Below are 27,989 nucleotides of genomic sequence, written 5' to 3'. Positions count from 1 at the left end.
ATGCACAGATGTTTTCATACAATAATGGTTTGATGAATTTGTATTCACTTTTCAGTGGACCCAGCTACTTGTGCAAGCACAGGCTCGAGCCGATGGCAGGAATACTTTCACCATGAAACCATTACTTTGCAACCTGGATCTCCCTGCAATGATTTCAAAGGCTACTGTGATGTGTTTATGAGGTGTCGGCTAGTAGATGCTGATGGCCCTCTAGCTAGATTAAAGAAAGCAATTTTTAATCCAGAACTATATGAAAATATTGCAGAATGGATTGTGGTAAGTGTATTTTTATATTACAAGTCTACTATGAAATGTTCTTGGTAATCATGATTCACAATTGGTAAGATTCATAATTGATGGGAAATGTTCCTGGTAATCAAGATTCACAATTGATAAGTGTTGCTCTATATGCACAGTGCTTCAGCATTCTTCAAAGTATAATTAGCCCTTGTTTTACTAGTTTTTCTGTAAGCACCCTATGTGCAGCAAATAAGTTGTCTGGATTGAAGGGAATGGAAACAAACAAATAAATAGTATCTGTTAATACCTCTATTTTTTAACATTTTTAATTTACTGGTTTTTTATGTTTTTAACTCTTCATATTTGAATGCTCTGATTTCTTTTAAGGAACTAAATATTTTGATCTTCAGCATTCATCATTTTTGCTGTGCTAGATGACACTTTAATAGTAATATACTGGAAGGAGAGCTACAGTAAAACACCATTGGAGATCTGCATAGGCAATTTTGTATAACCTGCTGATTGTTTTAAGCTTATACAGCTCTGCTGGAGTGTATGTTCTGTGAGGTACCCTTCTGATACTAGAATTGTAGTATTGGGACTCTCCTATGAAAGAACATTTTTTTAAAATGTTATGGTTGCATATTCTCAGTGATGTTTCAGAAAAGCTTTTTGATGACTTCTAAAACACAGAGAAAAGCCAATTCAATATCCTCTGTGTCTTGTGCATGTGTGCCAGCCCCCACAAAATCTTTTTCTTGTTGTTGTGGTTTTGTTTTTTAGGCTTATTGGTGGGCAGTGTTGCTTATGGGAATTGCATTAATCATGTTAATGGCTGGCTTCATTAAGATATGCAGTGTTCATACGCCAAGCAGTAATCCAAAGTTGCCTCCTCATAAACCACTTCCAGGTGAGTACTCAAGCTAATTACAGAGGAATGTTTTCTTCTCAACTGTTTTGTTCTTAAGAGAAATTTCAGGTGTCTCAACGTACAGTTCTTAGTCTGACATTGTGAAACTGCAAATGGAATTGGTGCCAGTGAAACAATTCATAAAAATCTAATTCTTGCCTTGTTTCCCTATAACATAATACGCATATCAGAAGAAAGCTTTGAAGACTTTTCCCATTGTCAGAGTTCATTTTATTTCCTATTCCATGCTGCATTTTGTAAGAATTGGCCTGTTTAAGGAATTACTCTTGAGCTACTGAAATGTATTCTATATGTCTTCCATGCAGTTACTCATCTAGTTAAAACTTTGCAGGTCTAAATCTGAAGCCTTCCAGAAAAATAGTTGTATTTAATTTTCACAGCCAGGGCAACACTTCTAGAAATAACTTGAGTTTTTAAAATGTATTTTAATAATGGGTACTTTTCTTTGAAACAGGCACTTTAAAAAGGAGGAGACCACCACAAACCACTCAGCCCCCACAGCGGCAAAGGCCCCGAGAGAGTTATCAGATGGGACATATGAGACGCTGACTGCAGCTTTTTGCCTTGGTTCTTCCTAGTGCCTACAATGGGAAAACTCACTCCAAAGAAAACCTAATAAGTCATTGTCCCCGGTCTAACTCTCAAAAATTGAAGAGGAAAAAAAAAAGCATGATATGCCCTCAAAACAAGTGGAAGTAGTTAATTTTTAATGAGAGAATCTTCCAGCTCAAAAAGAAGAAAAGTGTTTTTCTTGAATATTTTTAATTTAGTGGCACAAAGTCCTAGCATATCATGATTCTTTCCCCTTTCTGTGCTCTTCATTGCTGCATTTTCTTCACTTGCAGGCAAATATGGCTGTAGTAAAACTTTTACTCAAGAATTGAGAAAAATATATATTTTTCAACTGCCAGACAAGGCTAGGAAGCTAGACCACCTCAGCATTGGAGACATTACTTGTCAATGTATATACATTGTTATATGCAGACATGTATTTCTAACGTACACCCGTACTTGTGTGCAATTGTAAACAAGAGAATTGCAATATGGATGTTTCTTTGTATTATAAAACTTTTCCGCTATTAATGAAGAAATTACTGTTTAATTGACATACTCAGGATAACAGAGGATGATGGTGTGTAGTGGTCAAGGGTCCTGTGATGCTTTACACAGCAATTTTGAGTCCAATCACACCTTTTTTATCATTATCAAAGTTGTTTCAAGCACTCATTTCATCTTTATCCAACAGCTGCTAAGACACAACATACAAGACTGGATGGTCTTAGAGAGATTTAACAGGTGTTCTGCAAACTTTGCAAATGTCAGAATGTTTCAAAAATGTTTTATGTAAGTGTCTTCCTTGTAGCTCAGCATAAATATTTTTAATTTGTCTGATTATTCAGTGAAATAATGAATAGTTAGATCAAATATTTCCATGCTTTGTTAGAAAATTCTGCCTGTTATTCAACTTGTTTTAAAAATTGCAACCACTTTATTTGGGCTGTTTAGATATCCTTACAGTTTGGTAATCAAGTTCATGTTCTAAGGGATGTGGAAAGAAAGAAAAGCTGTAGTTTTTTATTTTATTTTTTAATTTATCAGGTGTTTGGATAACTTTTCAGCATGATACTGTTGATTGATAACCACTAAAGTAGAGTGATTTGCCTGGCTACTGTGGCAGAGTTAAAACTGTAGTTAGAACTACCAATTTTCCCACATTTATACCAGTAGTGAAGTTCAACAGCACAATGTCCCATTCCAGAGTTATTATTACGAATGTAAATAATTGGCATTTTTGAAGAAGAAATAAAAGATGTCTTAAGGTGCTTACTGCTATGCAGGAGATGAAAGGGGGCATTACAAAATGTTTAAGCTTGTGATGTATTTATTGCTTGTTTTCCAAAAGCACCAAGCTAATTAGAGATGCAAATGGCTATAATTTTCCTGGCTTTGCTTAGGAGAAAATTTACTAAGGGTTGGACAGGCTTCCTTTGTTTGTTTTTTTTTGGTTTTGTTTCGTTTTTTAAGAGTATAAGGTTTACACAATCATTCTCATAATGTGACGCAAGCCAGCAAGGCCAAAAATGTTACAGAATATAATGGGATCTCTTCCTTGTAAACTTGTACAGTATGTGGTAACTTTTTCAAAATACAGCTTTTTGTACATGGTTTAGAGACAAATTTTGTACATGAAACCCCAAGTCCAATAGACTATATAAATAATTCTAAATGATCTTAACTAGTTAGAAGTGTATGTAGTTGCTTTTAAGTCATTTTAAATACATTTGTTTTAAGACTGTGCAAAGATTGGAAGTGGGTTTGCATTTCTAAAATGGTGACTTTTATTCAGCAAGAGTTCTTAGTAACTTCTTGAGTGTGGTAGACTTTGGAACATGTAAATTTTTTGCCTGTAATGTTATCCTGTGGTAGGATTTTGGCAGACAAATGCTGCCCTATTTTATTTTGAGTCTAAGTTAAATGTTTTTTGAAAACAGAAATGTGCACTGAACTCTCCACTGCAAGTCAAGATGTGGTAAAACCGAAAGAAAGTTCAAGACAATGAAATGGAAATACTACTGTCAATTTCATGTCCACTGTGTTTTATACAGTCTCTTTTTTGTTCACTTTGGAAATTTTTACTAAAAAATGCAAAAAATAAAGTATTGTGCAAAGATATGTAAGGTTTTTTGAAACTTGAAATGCATTAATAAATAGACTTGATGAAATCATCTTCTGAAGATCCATTTACTTGTTGAACCCTGAAAGCAAAGAAGAATACACAGATTCTACTTTGCTTCATTTTTGGCTTTTACTGTCATGCCAAAATGTAATTGTACTGTCTCTATCAAAGCATCCCTTTCACTTCTAACATCCTGCAGTTACATATAAGCATAAATGTGTTTGTGTAACCTGTTTAAGGAAAAGCATTGAAATTAACTTTAAATTATTTACATGATTGCAGGAATAAAACTTTTCTTGCCTTCAAAATGAAAACTAGTTGCTGGTGGGACGTTCAAGCTTGGCACCATAGCTACTGAATACCTTTGGAAATAAATATATATTTGGAGAGGAATATTGGAATTAATATGCAATACTCTGAATACACAATTGGCGGATGAGGCTTATACGAGGAGCAAATATGCTTTCTGCAAGGTGTTTAAAAACTGCTAAGCTGGGTCTGTGTTTCTGTGTGTGTTGCATGGTTGATTTAAGTGATAAGAATGCTTTTAAAAGCCAGGTCCTGCCAGCGAGTCTTCCATTCTTAGGGCTGTTTGTTAAGAGTGGCTTGCTTGGACATCTGTTTCCCGAAGGGAGCAGAGTGGACTTTGATGTTTTCAAAGCATACTCAGAGTTCCTTCCTCACAGTGCCTCCTCCACCACCCCCATGACTTTTTATAGAAGTGCTTCTTCTTGTAGCTAAATAGCACTGTCTGTGCAAAGGGCATTAAAAGAAAATCCCTTGGAGCAGAGCCCTTCTGCAAATCCGCATCATAGGTGCCAAACAGAGGTGGTGGTGGTTGGCTGGTTTTAAATCTGTGTAAGGAGCACAGACCAGAGGGCTGCAAATAATGCCTAAGCAGCTCAAATACAAATTTCATATATATTTTTAAATATAGGTGAAACAAATCAGTACATAATTTTTCTAGCATTTGACATAATAATCCTTACTTGTACCTATTTATTAATCTTCCTTTTCTTAAGTTTTAGTTATTAAATGTATGCATTCACCTGTGGTGTGGAAGCATCTTATAGCATAGTCAGAATGGGGTGAGCATGACAAGGGCATGAAAGTCCTGTTTAACAATGAAACTTTATACCATACAGACTATAAGTCATAGATGTAATTTGGGTTTTAACTAGTGTTCCAATATTTCTTTCAGGAAGAGCATAAAAAGGAAGAAAGAGGTTTTATTTCAGAATATTGGAGGTTCATTAGTATAGAGAGGTGGTGAAAAGGACAACAGCCATTCTGTCATTCTGAGCTGTGCATGCTCTGACAGCAGTAGGCACCTGGTGGCTTCCAAGGTCTCAAGTCAGCTGTATGGAGTGAGGCAGGAGTAATTCCAATGAACACAAAGCACCACTGTAGGCACTTGAAATTGTAGGTATGACTTCAGTTTTGTGTTCAGGCATTGTGAGACTCTGAATATATTGCAGCTTGGCCTTTATTTCACTTTTATATCAGAAATTACTGTAATGGCTGTCAAAACAGGGACAGTGTTTGGATATATGATGTGTGAAAAATGGCATCAGAAGAAGTATCTTCATATTTGCAAGAGTTCAAATGCTGAATGTTCTTTTAATTTTCCTACTTGACTTTTAAAGCTTTCAAATTGTCTTATCTGAGGATATACCAGCTTCTCTTAATTGAACTGGAGAATGTTTTTTCACAAAAACTAGAAGTCATCAAACTGCAGTATCCCCATTTCTTGAGTTTCAGCACACTGTAGACACTTCTGACCCTTCTTCCACCTGCTCCTCCTGAAGTACTGTCTGTTTCTCCTGAAGTTTAGATCCCTTTCTCAGCCTCCTTACCAAGTAAGTGATAACAATTTGCAAGAAATGCTAATTTTGATGTCTGAAATGTTTCAGAGAGTATAACTGCAGGATGTGTAACTACAGAAGTGTAAATACAGGAAGATTATGACTTGCAAGGCTCTGTGAATACAAAAGGTTCCTGTCACACAAATCTCATTAAAAGCCAACTCTAATTCTTTTTTCCAGGTATAGCAAAGCAGCAGCTTTGTAGTTTCTGTACTTGGAGAAGTACAGCCCAATTCATTTTAGCCTTTATCTCTTGCTCTGTCATCCTTCAATATCTTCTGAAAAAATCTTTTTTTGAGGAGTGGGGGTAGGATTTGGTTCAGGAAGCTTTTTGGTGACAACTGATCTAAATGCAATTTCAGTGACAGTATTTACTCTATAAATAGACAAGTATTTTATAATAAAACCCCTGAAGTATAGAAATAAAAGTGGCAGGTCTTAAAGCTTTTTGCAGAAGCAACAACTCAATTCTAGAAGCAATCTAGAGAGGTGCCTGATTTTGAGTTAGCCACACATGCTTCTCTTTCTGGTTTCTCTGTCTCATTCTTCGTTGTGCTTTGGAAAACTAAGAGATGCTTGCATTCAACGTCTGATCATTGTTCATTGCTTGCAGAATCTGCTCAGCCTGTTCATTTGTCAGGCTGTCTAAATAAATCTCACTTTATTCCTGATAAGATCTGGATATTTTAATTCAAAATTCCCTGCAATATCTTGGTATGAAAAAACATGCTTTGCTCCAGGTCTTAGTGCTTTCTTGCACATTTTTTTACCATTTCGAGAACCCTTAACACAAATTACGTTCAAAATTCAGAGTTCAAGACGCTTAATTTTTAATGAATCTTGTGCTTAGCATTAAAGTGACAAATGAAATACATATATATTGATTTTTGTTTCAGTATGCACAAACCATAGAATAAAAACAATCTGAGACAATAATGTTTCTCTTTGTTGTTTATATTCTGACATAGGAAACAAGGGAATTGTATATGTTTGACCTTATAAAGTTTCTTCTTATGCTCTGAAGCTGTTTGAAGACTTTACCATTATCATTTACTCTGCCAGTTTCAAATCATGCTAAAATCTGGTATTCAGAGATTTAGAATCAAAATCTCAGACCTTACCTGAACAGGTAAATATGATTTAAATGCAAAAAATTAACTGAACTTTATTGTGCTAGAATTTTGTGTAATATACTAAGCGTCATTCAAATAATTAAATTGCTAGTAATTTAAATCAGTTCTTTAATTAAAATAGTTAAGTAGCAAAGCATTTCCAAAGAGAACAAAGTTTATTATAGAATTTTTAGATTATACTGCTATTGGGCTTTTTATATTGTTATTATAGCTCAAAAACTCTGTATTTTATACCTATTTGGTAGTATTATTTTATGAACTATTCAACTCCTGCTTCATTAGGAAATAATTTAGGAAAGTTTTAACTGATAGTGTAGCTATTAATGTTTCAAAGTATTTACTGAGAAATTAAGTTCCTATTTTTCCCTTAAATCCAACAAAATTTAAGTTTTTCAAAGGCTTACAGCAATGATTTTGTTAAATAACATTTTTATTTCTGGTGAGCAGAGGTTTTTCTCAGACTTTAAACACCTGAAAATTGACAGTTGCCTAAAATTGACAGATGACAAAGCTGCTCACTGATTATTTCCAGAGTATGCTCCTAGATGAACAAAGTGCATATTTCAGTTGACTGTTGGATCACAAAACCTAAATATCTTAATATATTTTTTACCACCTCTGAAACTTCTAGGATATTTGATGTAGCTGTGAATTTTTAAAACATTTTACTAGATGTATCATATTTTGAATATTTTGGTGAGGAGTTGTCTTTGTGTTCTTGCTTATTTTCTGTTTTGTCTCTGGAAGCGATCTTCACACCTCACAAATGTCTTCTCTTGGGATGGATGAAGGTGAATGTTGTCAATACTTTGGGGACAGAATGTATTTCTGGAAAGAAAAGACAGCATGTTAATTAGAATCTCCTGTTCTTTATCCAGTTCTTGATCCTGTCTTTTACAGGAAGGTATGTTCCTGTTTTTACAGGCTTGTGAGGACAGAGATGTATCTGCCTGCCAGCAGTAGGTGCAGAGGAAAAGAGGAGCTCTGTGTACTGAATGCATTGTGCCTCTGTCTCCCTGGTGTCACTGCATGTTCTCCACAGCACACCCTCACAGTCACTTGGGCTTTATTGTCAGTGGGGCATTGACATTGTTTAAATTCTTACTATTACCACCACAATTGCATTATTTTGGCTGCTGGAATACTGATAGTTATCTGGGAGGTTGCTAAAAATCAGCTATGTGGGATGCTAATATCAGCAACTACATATGCTACAGAAATATTTTAAACAAAATATTTTGGGATCTGGTGTTTTATTGCTCATAATGCAATAACTGTTTGTTAACTGCTTTTTATGTTTATACTGTTATGTCTCAAGTTTTTGCCATTAGATAACCTAACAAAGGAACTTTCATCATGTGTACAAAGGACACGAACATTAAGAGGTAGAGATACCTGGAGATAAAAAATTGTCAACTGTTCAAATGCTTGAGAGAGCACAAGACAAGTCAAAATACAATTTGTGTTTACTTGTGTTTACCTTTTTTAATAACTGAATTTCCAAAATTGGTAATTCTGCACTATACAATCTTTGGTCTTTTGAGGAAGGCAGAAATCTATACACCTTTTTTCTTTGAAGAAAATAACTTTTCCTTTTGTGTCCTTTGTTTCTCCTTTTAGAACCACTTAATATTATAATTCATTTTGCCCCCAAACATTAATGCAGTATTTCAGTGGTAATGTCACTGCCCAGATTTCAAAGAACAAAACCCAACACATAATCAGTGTCTGCTAAAAGCTTGGCACAAACTCCTGCTTCCACTTGCAGAAAAAAAACCTTCTAACAGGCATTAGGTGCCTGAAGATAGCAGTGTAATTTTTTGTTAGTATAAGTACCCCCCTCACTTAATCATTTCCTAGATAAGGAAAGTAGTACATCAGCAGTAATTGGCACAGGTGGATTGGATAAGAGCTTTCTGGTTAGGAAAATGACTTCTCACCTTCATACCTTTTTTCTCAAGGTACAGGAATCTGTACCTAAACAGAGCTCCTTAGTTTGCAATGCATGCTTTGCTTTAATTTGTTTTTTCCACTAGATCAGTACTGATTTCAGATCATGGCTTTAAAATAGCAGGAGATGTTATAGAAACTTTTGTTTTAATGGCAAGAGCACATGCCAAGTGCCAGGTTAGGAAAATACCTCCAAAATACGTTTTCAGGAGGATTAAACCTAAGAGAATATGATCTTCATCTGCCTCCCAGCACACACAGATTGTCTTATGAAATGTTTCTTTAAATTGTCTAACTTGGGGTTTTTTTGTCAGTATTAAGGAGATGCAGCTCTGCCAGTAAGAGTTGTTCCTCAGGAAGTCTGCACTGGTTGTGGTAAGAAAGGGAATGCACCAAGGAAAATTTGCCTTCTTTGACTGAGTCTCAGTTACATGGTAAGGCGTACTTTTCTCATTAACCTTAATTAAACTGCTCGGTTAAAATTTCTCAAAGGATTAAAGCAGAAGGAATCATTATAAGTTTTTTTTTTATTCTGTCTTCTGGCTGAAATTCCTCTGTATGAGTAGGCAGCTTCAAATGTGTTGTTAGCATTACTGTACATAGAGAACAAGGCTGCTCACACTTGGTGATCCAGTTTCAAAGCAATAAACAAAGGAAAAAAGAACAACAAAAAGAATCAGAGGACTTTGTAGTACAGCACATGATCCTTCTAATGAGTAATTTTCAAGAATGGTGATGCTGAGTTTCTCTAGGAAGTAGGTATTGAAAGTCAAATAATTTAGGATTTGGCATATTTTTTGTAAGTAGGAAACAATATTTCATTAAGTTAATGTTGGAATCAGTATTTATCTTGCATAGTATCTTGTGTCATTGAAATTTCATGTGGTCCTTATGGAGTCAGGTAATTACATTCACTGGTGTGACTGCTGGGACTCGGATGCTTGTATTTGAACTGGGATAACCTGTGTGCCAAACATCTGTAGTATTATTGAGTGTTTTCATTGTACTTACTTTTGCTGTGTTTCCCCTGCTTTCACTCTGATTGCCTTAACTATCAGTCCTGGTCGATGGGTGCCTTTTGTCCAGGGTATTATGGTTTGAAATGTGTCCCAAATATTTTCCCAAACTGGAGCTCCTTCCCATTTGAACTTGATCATTATTAGGTCACCGATATCAGTGTCCAGGGTGATGAGAAAGGAGTAGGTTTTATTCCCAGTAATACCTTCAACTCTACAGAAAACAAGATCAGAATAATGCTGTCTTAATTATTATGAATTAAAGTGAAAAAAAATAGGATTTTTTCTCTTTAAAACCAGAGAAAGAATTATGTTTCATTCTCCAGGACAATACATTAATGTCTCGATAATGTTCTTCCTCCAGGTGCAAAAAAGTGGTGAAATAAGAGAACATGCTAAGAAAGAAGCAGAAGTGGGAGAAGCTTGAACAGCTGATGAAGAACTAGTGGTTTCTGACAGCAAAAGAAAAGGTGTCCCATAATAGCATCTATGTTCCGACATCTGCCTGATAGAGTAAATGCTGACTCACACTGTTGCCTTTGCTTTTGTTAATACAGATAGTGTCCATCATGATAAAAATATCCAAAAATTTTTATGTCAACTACAGCTGATTTTTCTAAATTTATGTTTTAATTGATTACACCTCCCTGTCTTAGCCATGGGACGGACCAAAGTAAGTGGACAGAAACATTTCCAAATTTACTGTTTGTTTTCTAATGACTTTTTTCTGCACAGATCATTGTAAGAACTTGGAACTTTCAGGGAGTACAAGTGAAGAGAGGACAATTTCCAGTTCATGTTCATTTAGCTGTACTAAAATATTTCACTCATAGCATGATTATCAATGTGATAGCATATTACAAATTGGCATCTTTTGTCACAATGACGTGATACAATACTCACAGTGGGATGTGCAGGTTTTTAGCATCCTTCTTAGTCCCTGCCAGAGACATGGTAAAAGTTGGGCCTATTGGCTTGCCTTGGATTTCATTGACGATGTGAATCTTGAACTGATAATGATACACTGTAGAAAGGAAGCATTTACAAAAAGTGACAAAATTAATGGTCAAAGTATCAATAGATTTCTTAGGCAAAATAATTTTGCCTTTCAGAGCAGAAAGTTGATGGTTATTCCATTTTATTTTTCAAACTAATTTGTTGAAATTAAAACATTGTAATTTTTTCTGGTTGTTGCTGTGCTGTGTAATCTGTTAGAGTTTGAGGCCCTGTTGCTTTATTTAAAGGATGAAGAAAAAAGGTAATCAGTGTTTGAGTTTCTTTTTGGGAGAAAACATTTTTCCATGGGAAATATTTCAGCTTTTCTGAAGTTTAATTGTCAGAATTTCTGGCAAGCCCTCTATCTAGTGACCAGAGAAATCCTTGTGACTGGGCATGACTAGAGATGTATGATACAGATCAAAGACCTTATGCAATGTGGTCAGGCTGTGTCTCTGATCAACTGGAAAATTGCTCTGCAAAACAGATGACTCACAAACTTTCCTTGACTGCATAATGATACGTTGTGCTTAACACACATCTGTTAACAATGTCATTAATGCCTCGAGGTCTGGTGAGTTTCTAGAACACTGTTTAGGAAAGTCTGAACTGAGTATTGCCGGTATGAAGAATGCCTAAGAAGTCATCAGTTTGATATTTTGTTAATTATGAAATGAAACCCCAACAACGTACATTTAGAGCATGTGCATACAGATACTGTCAGCTACATTTGAATGTCCAAAACTCTTTGATCTGATCATTCCTCCAGCCACCTTCTAGACAAAACTGATAGATTTAGGTGTGACAGAACATTATTGCACATTGGCTTTTGAGTGGAGCCTCTTTACCCACTTCAGTCCTTACTACACCTGAGAATGGCTCCCCATACTGCTAACAGAATCATCTTTTTATGTATATGCACAGATAGATATTTTCTCTTTGTGTAGCTCAGAGTGTTCACAATGGAAGGTATTTGCTCAGAAAGGTGTATCTTTCTGTTGTTTTATAGTTATGATATGTTCGTGAACAATGTATTTGCTTTTGAAAACGTGTCACTCAGTAGAAAACAAAATGGCTGATTCTATGCCCCAAACCTGATGAGGACAAAGGCAGAGAGGGTTGTTTACAGATCACTGTTATTACTAATCTGTCTTTCTCTGGGTTTTCTCTCCATGTAAAAACTGTTCAGTGTATGATCAGACGCAGTTTAAGCTTTTGCTGTGATTATGGTGCTCACTTTAAGGAAAAATCATATAAAAACTCAGGGCCCCATCACAGCTTTACAATAAATGTTAACTTCTTTGGAACAACTGGGGTGTTTGTTTGAGCTGGATTAATGTATGCTCAAGAATATAATGTCATTAACTTGAAAATGGAACGTTAGATTTTGTGAAGACAGAGGATTGTGAAGTATAATGTTGAGTTCTCAAATTTCTTCTGTTTGTTCTTCTCAGATGATCTTCATACATTTTTTAAAAAGCATCACAAAGATGACTTTGTAAGCACCTTCCCACAGTTGCTGCTTTGTTTGGGAACTTTTATGAAAGGAGATCATTGTCTGGGGTACTTTTTTGCACATATGTGCCAAGGATGGTTTTTTACGCAAAACCAGTTCTAAGCATAAAAATGCAACATGTTTAAATTGAAATCAAAGCCAATAGGACACAGATGTTTTACCCCATGCTGAAACTAGCTCCGTGTCCAGAGAGAAGCACAACACAGGGAGAACATCTCCATGCCTAGGTGTGGGAGCAGCAGACAACACAACCCCAGAGCCTGTCATTCCTTGGTTCTGATGAGGACCTGACTGTACTGCAGCAAGATAACAGCAGGAACTAGACACAGCCTCTGGAGTTTTAAATCTACTTCAAGTATCTTCCTGAGCCATTATAAACAGTATTAAGAAGAGATTCAGCAGGTTCAGCTGCTCTGAGTATCAGTCAGGGCTGTGCAAATCCCTCTGGAGTCATCACTGAATATTTCACAGCTGTGCTAGTGGAAGACTTCCAAAATTATTTTTAAAGTACCCTGAATTTTTGTTGGGTTTTGTTTTGTTTTTTAATCTATGATACTTCAGCTGAATGACCGGGCACGGTGAGGAAACAAGCTGTATAATGCAAGCAGCCTTTAAAAGCGTTTCTCCTCATCCCTTCAGTGCTCATGCCGGGGTGCAGTGTCAGCATTCAAAGTGCTTCCCAACCCCAGGGCGAGTGGCAGGAGGGAGGGAGGCTCCGGCCCGGCACAGCCCCGGCAGCAGCTGCGGGACCCCGCGGCCGGGGCACTGTCAGGGCTGTGCCGGGGGCTGTGAGGGCTGTGCCGGGGCTGTGCCGGGGGCTGTGCCGAGGCGCTGTGAGGGCAGTGCCAGGGCCGGGCAGCGCCTCACCCTGAGGGAAGCTCCTCCGTGTGTGAGTGGCCCGCGGCCCGCCCGCCAGCCCTGCCTGCCCGGCCGCCCGCGCTGCTCCCCTCACGCCTCAGGGCAGCCGGAGGAGGGGCGGAGGAGGAGCGCCAGGAGCCCCTGCACTGACAGCCCCTCGGAAGAGGAGTATCCCACATAGCCCTGCTTGTTCTCACTTTAAAATGTACGTAAACCTTGCTACCCGCAAGGGAATGTCTGCTCAATAGCAGCAGTGGGCTCTGGCGGCCGAGTGCGATGGAGACTGGCAGGAAGGCTCTGCGCCCCCTGGCAGGCCGTAGCCCCTCTGTCTGGTCACACAACCAAAAATCCACACTGACTCCATAAAGTGATGTTGTAGAGCTAAAGCCAGAGTGCCAGTCTTAGTTCTAGTGCTACAGTTCAGCCCTGTAAAAGTCCATGCTATTCTGTTGTCCATTGTTTGAAAAGTAGTAATTTATATGTCATTTCATAGACTAATTGCAGATAAAATTTGGGCAAACTCGGAACAGGATGTTTTACAGGCCTCCCAGAGTAATTATGTTGCTTTGTTTTGGCTTGGCTGTATGCCTGCATATGTTACAGCAAACCTGTACAGCCCAGCTGTAGGAAAACCCTGCCGATCAGGACTCCATGCATCTGTGAGCCCTCAGCTCCACAGCTAGCCTGGGGCAAGCATAAAGTGTGCTTTTTCCCACAGAAATAGTAAGAGCCGGGATGTTGATGAAAGGGCATCAAGATGGCCCGCTGGGATTCTCAGTTGTCTCAGCAAATTGATTATTCTCACAGATTTCATAAGCTTTAATGAATGGGTAAATAGGATCACGAAGCTTAGGCTCAGCCTTCCACTTTGTGATCAATCTGGACACTGTAAAAAGTATTCCCACAAACCTTTGAAGGGCATGTGTGCTCTTGTTTTCAGAAAGAGTTGTCTGCTTTTGGGCAGCCTTTCCTCCCTGATGTTGTAGCCCAGGGTGTTGCACCGGTTCTTCTTACAGCTGAGGCACAGTCCTTTGTTGAAAGTGTTGATGTCGTTGCACCAGTAAGCTGTGCTCTGCTTGTCCTTGTGCAGCAGAGAGTCGATGAACAAATGAACTGACCTCTCATGGGCACATTTCACAGTTTGAGTGATGCCTGAAAAAGTGCAAACAACAAAATTTAACGTGCTCTCATTTCTTTTTGCCATTTCAACAGCAGAGGAGTACTATAACCAAATATAAAAATATGTTATCCCCCCCCCCACTACCCTTTGCATCATGGTTTTGCCTCAGAAATCGTCCATCATAGCAATTTTACTTCTAGGATCATTCAAAAATAGAATGGCTGAACTCCCATGATGTGGCTAGCACAGTTTTTCCCATGAGAAGTTTTCTTGTGTTTTGTAAATAAAGATAAAGTTTGGATGTTTTTGGAACAGTGTCCCAGAACTTGAGCAGTGCAGGCTTGGCCAATCAGGCCTGGGAGAAAGCTTCTGACTGACCAATCTGGGTGACTTTTGAGAACTCTATATATGTGATGAAATCAAAACAATAAAGGTCATTCCTTCTTGCCACTGAGAACCGATGCATTCATTACTCTGCTAGCTGCTCAACAGCAACACCATGATAATAAAATGGAATAATTTCCTGCTTAAACTTCTCTAGCCTGACTGTATCAGACTGTAAATATGAACTTTGATTTCATTATTCTGGCTTGTTTGGTCAATAGAAAATACCATTTGAGTTGATACGTAGTTTTTCAGATCATGTTACATTAAAGACAGCAGTCTCATTCTGAATTGTTGAACACTGTTGCATGTTTAGGCAGCAATAAAATATTTTTTCCCTATTTTATTGCATGAAATAAAAAAATTAAATAGGTCTGCTAGTATGGGAGGTATCATTTTGTTTGTTAAATTACCATCAAAATACAAAAATTATTTTGTGCAATCAGGATATATCACAATGGATGGTTTTATCTGTCCACTGATAAGCTTTCAAGCTGATTCTTGGTTTCACATTTGTCACAATTTATCTTCTAACAAATAAGGCCCAGATTTAGGCATTGTGTGATGATAGTTGAGAAATACTTCTGCAATGCCAGGTGCTGAGGGAGCAGGGCTCTTTTGGGGGTTTTCAGTGAACACTTCTGGTTGTCACTGTGCATCAGGATCTTTTTCAGTATGTTGCATTAGTTTCTCTATACATTTATGTTTAGGTACATTGGAAATAAGCTTCTATAAATGAAAGCTAGCCTGGAACACTGGCAGTCAGGACCTAGAGAGAGTGTCAGCTGTGCAGCTGAAGGACATGGAGTTGGGAAAAGGTGAACTAAGGAGGTGAGTAGTACAGACCTGTGTTGTATTTGATTTGAAATAATTAATGGCACACTAGACAAATCTGGCTTAATTAGAATAAATTTTCTCATCTCTCCTACTGCTGAAACAAATACCATTAAATTATTCAGAGGTGCTTGACAGCAGGATGCTTATGGCCTCATTTTCAGGAGTGCTAGGCAGCTCAATTCCTTACTGGAATCAGTAAAATCAATATGAACTCAAGACATATAAAAATCAGATAACTGATCTCTAAACAAGAAAATACCTTGCATATAAGGGGTGATAATAGTGATAATACTTAGATACTGTTTAAGACCACAGTTCTGTAGTTTCCCAGAGAGACTCAATACAGCTTCACTGCTGCCTCCCACTGTGTTGCTAGTTCTTACCAGAGATCCCAAACTGTGCAATGTGGTTGTACACATGCAGGATGTGGCAGCCAGGCTGGAAGGTGCCTCCATTGGGATAAAAGTCAAAATGAGCTACAGGCTGCTTGATGCCGACACTGAAGCCCATGTGCTGTTTAGTGAAGGTATGAATTGCATCTACAAAGTTTGCATCATCTGGAGATAAACGGTCTGTTGGTGACATTCCTTCAAACAAGGGACCGGCAGGGTCAAGGCCTGCAATAAATGCAAATAATCCCGTTGTTATACACTGCAGAAGGGCTGTTCTACTGCTGTAAGAAGTCTGTGATAAATGTTTGAGAACAGGCAGCACTGGTACTTTACAAGGTCTTTCTCTGATGGAAACAATAAGAACATTTGTCCCACAGAGGGTATGTGGTTACACCTAAAGCAAACACAGGCACTGTGACAAACAGTAACTGGACCTGCACAAGGACACAAGGACACAGGCCGAGACAGACATGTTTGTCAGAGGCAAACTGTGCTTGCTGCCAGTGTCACTTGAGGGACCTTTTACATAATTTTGTTCTTTCAAACTGTAGAGGTCGTGTGTTTCAGAGGCCGTTTGGAAGACACCAGTCCCATAACAAGCTTGACTTCTAGCCCACATTTGGGACCTGAAACTTTAAAAAGCTCCACTTATTGCTTAAAAGGGCTATATGTCTGCTAGATTTTATTAATAATAATTCTTCAACTTGAAAAATGTTCAAGGCAGATTATTACAGTATTCAGAAAAATAATACTCCACTTAGAGAGTCTTGCTGATTTTTGTTTTCTGGACTTTTTTTACACAGTGCTCTTCTTGGATGGGAATTGATTTAGGAAGAGAACTTAGTGCTTAGTTTAAAGCTGCATTCAGCTTTGAGGACAAGCTTCTAAATTTGATATTCTTCAGTTGGTGCTATGGAATAATTTAGTTGCATAGATATAACCAGACAGACAGCAAGTAGGGAAATTCCCCTGAAGGCATACATTTCTTTTTGGCTTTAATAAATTTTATCACTATCATTTTTTGGAGCTTATTGTTACAAGTCTGAATAACTTTTGCTGAAGAATGCATATAGCTGTTACAATATAAAATGTGTTCTAAGGTTTTTTATTTATCCATTATCGAGGTTTTATGTACTAATAAGGTTTGAACAAGCGGCGCTGGGGAACTGAAGTCCTTCAGTGCATACATTGGTGTAATATCATGATACACTTTGTAAAATCAGTTTCTTGGCATGCAGGCACTGCCACAAGAACTGATTGGGTAAGAGGCTGTGGCATGTGGCAATGAATCCAAAAACAGAATTGTAGCTTCAAAGTACAGGCGTGCGTATTTGCTTCACTCCTAAATCTGATCTGACTCGTAAAGTAAAATGTTTTCTCTGATAAATTAAATGTAGCTGATGTGTGTCTTGTGTAAAATGTGCTTCTGTTTTCATTTTGTTGTTTTTTAAGCTGTCACTGTGCATTAGATGAGGTACTGTATACAGTGTATCAATAATATTATAAATGTATTTTCATTGCACTCATAATTACTAAAGTTACAAAACATTACAGAAGGTTCAGAGTGTCCCTAGTCAAAGCAGTCAAATGTGAAGGTTATCTTTGTTTACTTTAAGCATCTTCTAGGGATACTCTAATGATATGTTTCTTGTAAAATGTAATCCAGAACTCATTTTTGCCACAGGAGAACAGGCTTGAATTCGCTTTATGAGCATTGTCCCACAATTGAAAGCCCAAGCACAGTCGGATAATTTCCCTAATATACTTTTTAAATTACTTGCGAACAATGAACAGTGTATTTGAATGACGTTGGGTCAAAACAGTAGTCAAAGATCCAAGGTGAGTGGCTAACATTTAGTTTAAGGTGTTGCTGGGAATGGATATAAGAGAAATTTAAACAACATGCAGCTTGAGGCTTTGGTTTATAATTTCTAGTCCCCATGCTTGTGTTTTCTGTATGCCATAATTTGGACTGAAGTACGAAAGATCAAAGATAGAAATGCTATGAGACATAACTTAGAAAAATATTTTCGTTAAGTTTTCTAAATCTAATTTCTAAACCAATGAAATGAAACTTCTAAACTTGCTGAATATTGCTATTCCACAGCTAATTCTTGATATGACATTGATATATCAAATATCTTCATAACTTGATTCAGCTGACTGTTATTTTTCTTAAAGTTGTAAGTCTTTTACCTGTAATTCTTCCAATCTTTTTTGTACCACTGATAAAACTTCCAGCAAATCCTGATACATGAGCTCCTAGGCTGTACCCAATTAGATGAGCATTGCTTCTGGAAAATTGAATGGATTCCTGGAAGATAGTGGCAACTTGCTTTAGATGAAGAAATGTGAAAAGTAAACAGTGAAATATTTATTACAAGCTAGGAATACTGTGAATTATAACACAAGGTATTTGTATGTTGATGGTGTTCAAATGAGGTGCATGAATCATTCAGTACATTTTTATTGGCTGAGTGTTATTCCTTGCTTCTTTTTCAAGCAACAGGAAAATGCCACATATTTGCAAACTACTACTTATCTTCTTTGCACAGGAAAACCATCAACACAGATAGTGGGATTTTTGTTGTTTGTTCCAAGGGATGCAGATGTTCATTGCCTTTTGTCTGCAGCATTTGGCTTTCCTGTGGTTATAAAATGGATATATGTTCTTTACCTTCAGGGGAAAACAATCCTCTATAAAAAGTGCCTTGGGTTTTTTTCCTGAGATACCAGCATAAGCCAAACGAAAGGGATCAAACTATTGATCAGACATGTTAAGTGATGCAGCAATGACATTTCTTGGACTGATTTGTACAAAGATGTGTATCTGATTTGTAACAAACCTATTGAAGCAGAATTGCCCTTCTTTCTACCCAATCAATGCTATGTACAACTTGAGCATTTCACCTGAGCTGCAAAGCTCAAAGTTTTTCTGACTTGCAAAGAAAACTGTGGCATATTTTGCTTACAGGAAAGGCAAACCTCGTTTTTAATTTTTTGTGGATGTTGCCTGTCCCAGTGGAGTGGCTGTGCAGTCTCAATTCCCATCTCTTCTGAAGATGAGGTGAAACTTGGCAGACTTCTTTGGAGAGAAACAGCTCTTAGAAAAAGATCTGACCAATTTTCTTGTCAGATGATGTCAAAATGGATGCTATTGAGGCTGTTACTGATCATGTCCTATTAATTCTTGGACTAAGAGCACAAATATTTACTTATTGTTTATTCTTCATTAAAATGTTATGCAGCACTGCAGTTTTTGTTACATCCATTGAAATAATCATCTGCCTGTAAGCAGACAGAAGCATTAGCAGAAAGATAGTTGTGGGAGATGGAATGAAGGGGATTTTAACTGTTAAACTCCGGAGGGATGCTTCTCAATATGAAGAAGGTTTACTGGTTGAACACACTCAATGCTGTGAAAATTTATGGTATATTTAAATTCTGGAAGGCATCACAGAGTGACAGAAGCTACCTACAATACTGGAACAAGAGTCATTTATTTCAAGCCTCGATTTATTTGTTGACACTAGAGAAATCACAGACTCTCTTTACTGTTGACAATGTTGTGTGTCCTCCTGGGAACTGATCAAAGTCCACCATTTGATTAATTCAAACAGCTTCAAACAATTACTTTACTCTCCGGCAATTTAAACTATATTTGACAAAGAGCTAAGGTTTCTTCTAATGTCATAATGAAAAATAGTGGCTCTTACTCTCCTGCCTTCTCTTTTGTGCCTGTAGTCCCTAACTGGGCGTGGTATCTGACAGCTTCTTCTAGCCCTGCCATTCCTGTTTAGACCTTCAACGGTATTTGTTACAAACCTTTCAGCCTTGCAGAGCATTTCTCTTCCACATTAGGCCTCACCATATTTGAAGTAATGTATTCAAAAATTTATTGTCAGGTACAGAAGTCTAATTTAATTTCAAATTAAGTAGCTTAGTATTAGAGATTGATACAATAACAGTTGCTTAGAGTTCCTGGTTTGTTTGAGTGATTCTCATTCTACTGTTTGCTTTCTGCCTTTTCTTAAATAGTGCTGGAGACCAGTGATCCCTTGCAGACTTGTCTGCAGCCTTTTCAATCCAGCCACGGCCACTGCTCCCCATGTAGTAGGAGTTTTGATAAATAATCTCTCCATTAGAGTGGCTCCGAACTCACTGCTGACTCCATGTCATCTGCTTTGTGAAGCATGTCTGTCCTCTTGAAAAGTCTCCCTTTCCATTCTGGATCTCTAAGCCATTATTTTATCCTAATCGTTGGGAGACTGTGGCAAAAATCAGACATGGTGTCAGAATTGAATTCTGCATTAAAAGCAGAAGTTGAGCACAGATAACACAAGCCCATTTTCCTGTACTAATGACTTGCAAATGATGATGTCTGCCTGTTTTCTATGTGTGGGACAGTGTCAGCTATCTACACATGTGCTAACTGAAAAGCCAAAGTAGGAAGAAACTATCTCACCTCTAAAGATATATAAAAATATTTTCATAAACAAGACCACTTGCTTTTTCCTCATGCATGTTGAAAGTTCTATGAAGTCCTATGAAAGTTTATGGAAGAAATATGTGCACTTCATTAAAGAAACACGAACAACCGAAATGAAAGCATTAGCAAGCATAGTATTTCAGAAAGGTTGTGGAAGTATAAGAACAAGTAAATAGGTCTTTTCCAGAGAAACATGTGTTGATTTGGGAGTTCTTACCTCCAGCCATTCCAGGAATTGTGCTATCTCCTGCCCTATGTGGCGTGTATTCCGTACAGCAATGGGATAGTGCTGGTGAGCCAGTGTAAGCCAGTCTGCAATGACCACGTTCATTTGTTTATGCTGTGACTTCAGAGCTGCTGCCATTTTCCAAATCCAGCTTTCTAATATCCCATCCACCTGGTATAATTGGAAAAAAAAAAAATCCCAAACAATAAGAAAACCATTATTATGGGAAAGCAGTCAACAAAAACCATAATATGTACAGGGAAGTACTAATGCTGATAACTAGATTTTAGGGGCTTCATCCTGCTTCAGTGCTGAGAATCTTTATGGTTTGAGGGACCAAAAGAATTAAGAGCCAATATAATAAGTTTATAATAGTGTGTATTTTATAATATGAACTCTTATGAGTGAAAATGATGTCCCCAAACACTTTAACTCATCTGGAGATAACTGGTACTACTGGTTAAAAAGAAAGACAGAAATGCCCAGAAAACGTCTTATTGCATTCACGAGCAGCTATCCCTGTAAGTGTAAGCTAAAAGAATTGGAGAAGGGAGGCTGGAAGATTGCAGACCAGCAGGCATTTGTCATCTCTAGCCATTCCATTTTGAGAGCTGCTTTTTTTGAGTCATTCTTTTTTCAATACCTGGTTACAATTTTCTTGCATCAAAGCATGTTTCTGATTCGATGGACTAGAATTGTTATTTAATCTATCAGATTTAATTGTTATTCTAGTTGCATGTATTTCCTCAATTGACAAAATATCTTTATCTCTTCTAGTGCAACAGAATTTGAGAATCTCAGGTCTGGGTTTCCACACACACTCCTCTAAGGGCTCAACACCTCTGCCAGTTAATGTGAATGAGGAACTTCAATGGCAGCAGCTTCAGGCCCATGGTTTGAGGAGGGTGTAGGTTTTGAACAAATTTTTCTTTGAAAGGCTTGGCTCTTATTTGCTAAGGGAGTTACATGTTTCTCATTTTTTAAGGGAGTTATATGTATGGCTCTTATTTGCTAAGGGAGTTATGTTCATCACAGGGGGTGTTCAAAGTTCTGCATATTTGCAGATGTGCAAGAAAGATCCATTGTGCCACCTTATGTGATGCCATCGGTTCTATGAGAATTCAAGGATCTGTTAAAATTACTTAATTTCTTATCTTGCCTTTTCTTTTGTTTCTTTTTCAATGGATCAACTGATGAAAAGTCACTCCTTGTATTGGTATGCTTTTGAGAAAGCACTTTCATGGTGAATGGGTTTTCTACAGTTTAACTAGAAGCAGTTCAGGGATAATTCATTGATGTTGAAGGCTTCTCTTTCAACCGAAAGGGCTTGTGGAGAAGTTCTTTTGAAAGGTGTATCTGTGAGAAAGATGTGGGGATATTGTGGGCACTTTTCAAGAAGTCTGTAAATATGTGGCAGTGAACATATCAGAGAAATGAAACTGGTATTCAGCTCTCCAGGGCATAGCACATTAATTCAGCTATGTCTTCAAGCTCTGCTGGCTTTAAACCAGGGCTGAATTTAGTCCTTGGCGCAGGAGTCCCATGTGAAAAATTGTTTGTAAACTGTTCCTTCAGAATCTGTTTGGAATATCCATTTGTATTTTTCCTAGCCATGATAGCCACCAGTGAAATCTATCATTTTTGTATCATAACCGTACTTCTGATGTTACTTCTGTAGCATAATGAGAAGGAAAGTGTATCAAAATGGATGTAATTTGAATTAAAAATAAAATGTGAGTTCATACCGACCAGCCATGGACTATCATCACCAGAGGAAGAGAGGCATTGAAACTGCATTTGTCAAGAGTCTCCAGCTGATTAACAAAAATCTGGCAGCTGCCTTCAGTTGAATCTGTATAGAGTCGAAATTTAGTTTCTAAGTTTTGCTGATCTTTCTTTGTTGTAGTGTGTTCACTCTCTGATCGCAGTGCCTCTGAAATGAAATTTGTGACAACAGTCATAATAGGAAGGAATTAAAAACCTGAAGAAGTTACTAGTGCAACACAGTTTGTAAAACAGACTAAATGAGTAAGCTTGGAACTCTTCCTATGTATAATTCTTGCCTGCTCCAAGTGGGCCTAAGCTGTAGATCTCGGGTCAAAAAGGTGACCTCTGTCAAAGTCTGAGATGGTCTAGATGTGCCTTTGAGTTCCCCTATGTAAGCAATAACAGCTACACAGGAACAGTGATCTGAATGCTACGGGCCTTTATAGAATGCATAACCATTGTAAAACCACAGTACAGGTGCTGTGACTTCACCATATAGTGCATGCACAGCCAGGCACATTCAGAGGCTCTTAACTCTGCAGAGCATTTCTACTAATGTGCATTTGCTGTAATTGCTAAGCAAGCATCGTTACACTAAAATAACAATTTTTTTCAGGGTTATAACTGCTTAGACACCTGGGTGACTGCGTAAAACAATTAGACCACATCATAAATTATTCTTTTTCCCTGAAAAGGCAAGATGAAATGCTCTTCTTTTAGTTGTAATATTTTTGATTATTTTGTTTTTAGATAAAATAGCTTGGTCCATTTAGCACAGCATTTTCAGAAATTCCAAAATGCATTAAGGTAGATGGTTTTGGTAGGAAGGGAGGATGTCAGTGACAGTAAGTAAAGGCAGTTGTTAATCACATCCAGAACAGTGTCCATAGCTCTTTTTGCCAGTTGTATTTGTGAGAAAGATGTGGGGATATTGTGGGCACTTCTCAAGGAGTCTTTAAATATCTGGCAGTGAATATATCAGAGAAATGAAACTGGTAGTTTAATTTCAAATAAAATTGGTGGTTCAGGTGACTCCAATTTCATCTGCAGTCAGCTGCTCACCAGCACCATTGAAATGGTCAGTGTGGAGACTTGTTTTAATTAGACCCAACAAGTAATGAGATATTATTGGAGGTGAACATCAAATATTTTATTCAATGAGAAGTTAAAATTATCTATGTTGGAACAGAACTGAAATTAGTTAAATTTTAGTTCTTATTTTTCTTTCATAAAAATTCCTTAATAAAACATTAATATCAGAAAGATTGTATTTTGTCTTCTAAGTCAGCATATTCCTTTTTTCTTTCTTTTTTCATACATTGCAACTCTTATGTCTATAGATGTTTTTAGAAAATACCTAAAATCATAGACTATTCATTTTTATATTGTATCTGCAAATCTGTCCTGCGGTTCTGTGATATTGTTGTCTTGATGAGATTTTGGTAGTTTACAAGGAACTTGTGATACATTTACAGCTGAGTCTTTGCCCTACAAATGTATTTTGTGACATGAAACGCCCATGTTTAAATATTTGCAGTAGTAACATCTTGTGATGCACAATACAAAGCACCCTAATGTGAAAGTATGCTGGGTTTAGGTCAGACTGTGTTTTTGCCACATCAGTCTTGTTACAAACATTATTCGAGGTTTAATTTCAGTGTAATGATAAAACATGATAAAACAGCATATTTAATTTGTTTAAGTGCATGGTAATTCTGGCAAGAAAACTCCTAAACTGACCTGCACTGGATGTGCACTGTTTTCTCTTTGTTGCTAATTATTGTTCATTCCAAGTAACTCCAGGCCATGTTAAGTTTCATAGCCCGGAAACATTATTGAAGAAATTTGTTCAGCCTTGTACAAGCGCTGGAATTTAAAAAGCTTCAAAGTTACAGAAGGCTTGGTTGATAAAACTTGTAGCTTCAGTGTCTCCCATTTTCTTTTCAGGACATTTTAAACTGTCATAGGACTAAGTCTGATAATTCATCTCTTGCAGTGTCCACTTAAAAGAATGTCTGTTGGACTTGTTTTTCTCTTACAGAGGACTTAGTTTCTGAAGTAAGTAATATCAGGAAAGAGCGAATCTAGATACAGAACTGAAAATTAGAAAGAGCTTTAATGATGTTGATATTCTTAACGTCCAGTTTATTCAGCCTTTGGTGACTAGTCTCTACACAAAAATAAGCATTGTGTTCTATATTTAGCACAAAAAGAAAAACAAACCAAAAACAAGTAACTTGTGCCTGTTCCATTGTACACATCCTTTCTTTGTTTAATGCCTTGTTTTCATTTTCTTTTTGCTCTCTCAGTGTTTGTGCAATGCAAAGGCGCTTTGTCACTCTGTACTGTTTGTACATACTGCAGAAAACAAGGCTAATAAAGAGTTGTTTTCTTTAGACACTGGCTGGAAAGTGCTGCGGTGCTTTAATGGCTGAGCATTGGCCTGCTGGTAAATCTGGGAGAGGGGATTGAAAATACTGCTTGAGCTTGTGCTCCTTCTTGGCTGTCAAAAGTTAAAAGTTCCTATAGGATCTGTTGTGTTATTTGACAAGGAACTGCTTCAATCTGTTAATCTATGTAATGACTTGGAGGAGGAAATAGTCTAAAGAGCATGGCTTCTACAACAGACTCTTGCTGAAAATGTCATACCAGTGACTCAGTGACAGGGCTGCAGGGAACTGGGAAGTTTCATAAGTCAGTTTGCAAAAACAACACAATTAAACTGCTAAAGATTTTTTTCATGGTCCTTGTAATTAAGAGTGAAGAGATCTTTCTGAGCCTACAAAGAGTTTTGCTTTGGAAAAATACCAGGTGAGCATGTTACTGACTTAATTTCCTTTTTCTCACAAGCTCCTCCTCTAACATGAATTCTTTCAGCAAAGGCAATGCAGCATGACCACACAGATCCATGTGCTTCCATAAATTACCTTCCCACAGAGCAGCACAATAATCACAAGCAAGAAAAGCTATTGTGAATTCTTGACATCCTGAAGGAGGTTCAGCCCTTAGCTTTGTATTAATGATGTTCCTGTGAGGTGCAGTAAAAACTGAAGGTTGAGTTTGCAAATACCAGTACACTGCAATATAGCAATTCCTTGCAAATGTTTTGAGGTTGCTTTTGGGCAGACAAACCAGAGCACTTTTCAGATTTGACCTGAGATAATCATGGTTTTGTACTGAAAAGTAAAATTAAGAGAGGTGACAGGTGAACAAAATAAGGAGGTAAATCCAGGACGCTGAATTGGATTGAATCACCCCAAAAGACAAGAAGGCTTTTCTAACTATAGAATTTTGGAGTCCCTTCTGAAATACCCAGATGTGATAGTAATGCTTGAAACTTGTTAATGAAAACTTTACTGGAAAATAGACAAAGGTCTAGGTGCTGTCCAGGGTGTGTAACCAAAAATATCCTGTGATTTTCTGGGGGAGAGATCCACAATCTAAATATATTTCTGTATTGTGTCTGATTCGGTATATAAATACAGCTATAAAATATCTGCTTCATAGCACAAAAATTGCCCAAACATGTGAAATAATGAGGATGAAATATAGTAGAACTATCTAACGTTAAGAGCAAAATTTTATTATTTGCTAAGTCCTACACTTTAAATTCATCTTGCAGTACAGCATAAAAATTTTGAGTAAAATTGGCATTTTCAAGTAAGGAAAGTAGCTTTTCCGCTTAACAAAAATAACGTTCAGCATCCTTCTTCCTGGCATGGAACTTGGATTGAAAAGGATAGTTCAGTGGCACTCACCTAATCCTTAGGCAATTGGAAAATGAATTAAATTAATATGAACAGAAGTTGAAATTTGGGGTGCTGGTATGTTAGGGATACATCAAAATCACGCACATCAGCATGTGAACACATGCCACTGTTTCTAGGTCCTGACTGCTTTGTGAGCCCAGCAGCAGCAGCCTCCCTTTGTGTTCATGAGTGGATTTGTCTGAGCCCTAATAAACCTCCTGCATCTTTTGGATGGCTTTTCCTGCTTACATGGAAATGTTTCCAAAGGAGTACTTATGTATTGTGATCATATTTTAGTGTGACCAGTATCCAACACACTTCAGAAACAAGTGACACAACTATTCCCCAGAACCAGAGAATTCTGTTGTGAAACTGGGCAAAGGCAGTGATGTGCTAATGATTTTTGTTTGCAGTCTTTGGAAGATTTTTTTTATCACTTAAAATAAGAGCTAATGTCTTGGCAGTGTTCAAGTCTCTCAATCTGGTAAATACGTCCTGTAGAGCTTTTCTTTTAGTTGATTTTTATTGTTCCTACCACTTCAAGGTTTTCTGATGTCATAGACTAATGTTGATAATTCCATCTCATGTAGTTCTTAGGGGAGAACGCTAAACCACGTAGTTTTGTAGTTTTGTTTGAGGGTTTTTTTTTTGGGGGGGGGTGAGTAGAGGGGAGAGGGGATCCTAGGCCTTTTTCTTTGCTCCAGAGTCCCAGGCAAGATAAGACCGTCAAAACTAAGGTCTGTTGTGCTTAAATTTTGTCACATCCTCATGCAGTTCTTTTTTATTTTCACTCTCTTTAACTTGCTTACCTTGCCAAATGAAAAGTAGGTATCACTCAGCAAAGAATGAATGAGAAAAAAAACAAGTAGGCAAGAAAAAGGTATGACAATTGAAATAAATATTATCAGGTCTGTTTAGAAAAAGACTTTTTGTAAAGAGCTTCCCTTTCTGTTCAAGTTTAAATGAATGATGAGATTACATATGAATAGGTACTAGATGAATAATTAGATTCTCTATCTGAAAAGTATCATAGTTTTCTGAGCTGTCATTTCTTGTTCCTCTTGTTTTATATACATGCAGGCGTGCCAAAGGTAAGTTAACAAACCCAGCATGAGCGTAGTTTGTACCCAAACAGCCACAGTGGTACACAGTGGGCGAGTAGAGATGATTACTGAACTGTTGTTAGCCCTCTGATAACACACTTTTAACCCTCTGTTGGAAAATCCAAGAGTAGAGCATACAAAATTGCACCATTCATACTGACTTCTGGGTGAGCCATGTCTTTCAAACCATCTAGGCAGTGCTACAGGAAGGTCGTACTGGTGAGTCTTGAAAGTGGAGAAGGATGTGCCTGGAAGAGGCCAGTCCAAAATTCACTGGAGCTGGTACTGTGGTTTTGTTAGTGAGGCAATGGCACTGTCAGTGGAGGGTGTGGGAGATGCCTGTCAAAAATCAGCTCTGTAGTTATCAGGGGTGATTCTGTCTGTGACTCTTTACCGACTCTTTACTGCAGAGTTTTCTTGTTTTCTTTGAAAACCAGACCCATTCAATGTCTACAAAAAGCCAAATTTCAAATTCTGTGCTGAAATATGATTAACATTGGCAAATCTCTGTTTTCTGGTGTCTAAATACTGCTGATCTTTCATGAACTCATTATTATCAGGCACTTCTATCGTGTTTTGAAGCACTGTGGTCTGAGAAAATCTGTAAAAACTCATTCCACTATTGAGCAAAGGAAGGGTTGTTCTGGTCTGCTCTCCCTGGATCTCCCAGGTCTGTGTTCTTTATTTACCTGGGCTATTTGCAGAAGGGGTGAGGAATGTGGAAATTTGTTTGTTGATGT

General features: G+C 37.5%; 2 protein-coding genes and 1 long non-coding RNA gene across 4 annotated transcripts in view; 2 read left to right on the top strand and 1 right to left on the bottom strand.

Moving 5' to 3' along the window:
• ADAM10 (ADAM metallopeptidase domain 10) overlaps positions 1-3,897 on the top strand; it is a 42,284-nt gene extending 38,387 nt beyond the window's left edge. The window contains exons 14-16 of the mRNA XM_085070755.1: positions 56-276; positions 1,024-1,150; positions 1,626-3,897. Of these exons, the coding sequence (XP_084926881.1) occupies positions 56-276; positions 1,024-1,150; positions 1,626-1,720 (443 nt within the window). The 3' untranslated portion in view covers positions 1,721-3,897. The remainder of the gene's footprint in view (positions 1-55; positions 277-1,023; positions 1,151-1,625) is intronic.
• Positions 3,898-6,519: 2,622 nt separating this feature from the next.
• Positions 6,520-27,989, bottom strand: part of LIPC (lipase C, hepatic type) — a 54,659-nt gene continuing 33,189 nt past the window's right edge. Inside the window, exons 2-9 of one of the 2 annotated variants that reach the window (XM_085070757.1) lie at positions 22,376-22,563; positions 20,622-20,801; positions 18,112-18,229; positions 15,907-16,140; positions 14,092-14,334; positions 10,716-10,836; positions 9,808-10,026; positions 6,520-7,674 (exon numbers count right to left, since the gene is read on the bottom strand). In XM_085070757.1, the coding sequence (XP_084926883.1) occupies positions 7,569-7,674; positions 9,808-10,026; positions 10,716-10,836; positions 14,092-14,334; positions 15,907-16,140; positions 18,112-18,229; positions 20,622-20,801; positions 22,376-22,563 (1,409 nt within the window). In that variant the 3' untranslated portion in view covers positions 6,520-7,568. The remainder of the gene's footprint in view (positions 7,675-9,807; positions 10,027-10,715; positions 10,837-14,091; positions 14,335-15,906; positions 16,141-18,111; positions 18,230-20,621; positions 20,802-22,375; positions 22,564-27,989) is intronic. The other variant, XM_085070758.1, reaches the window with a different exon arrangement.
• LOC146432780 (uncharacterized) lies at positions 13,154-24,635 on the top strand. The gene is made up of 4 exons (XR_014854322.1): positions 13,154-13,387; positions 15,397-15,517; positions 17,600-17,657; positions 24,439-24,635. It is a non-coding gene; the product is annotated as an uncharacterized LOC146432780 (long non-coding RNA).

Source organism: Lichenostomus cassidix, chromosome 10 (assembly GCF_008360975.1).
Source record: "Lichenostomus cassidix isolate B80296 chromosome 10, HeHo_3.0, whole genome shotgun sequence".
NCBI classification, from domain to species: Eukaryota; Metazoa; Chordata; class Aves; order Passeriformes; family Meliphagidae; genus Lichenostomus; species Lichenostomus cassidix.
This window is presented reverse-complemented; position numbering and strand designations above follow the sequence as displayed.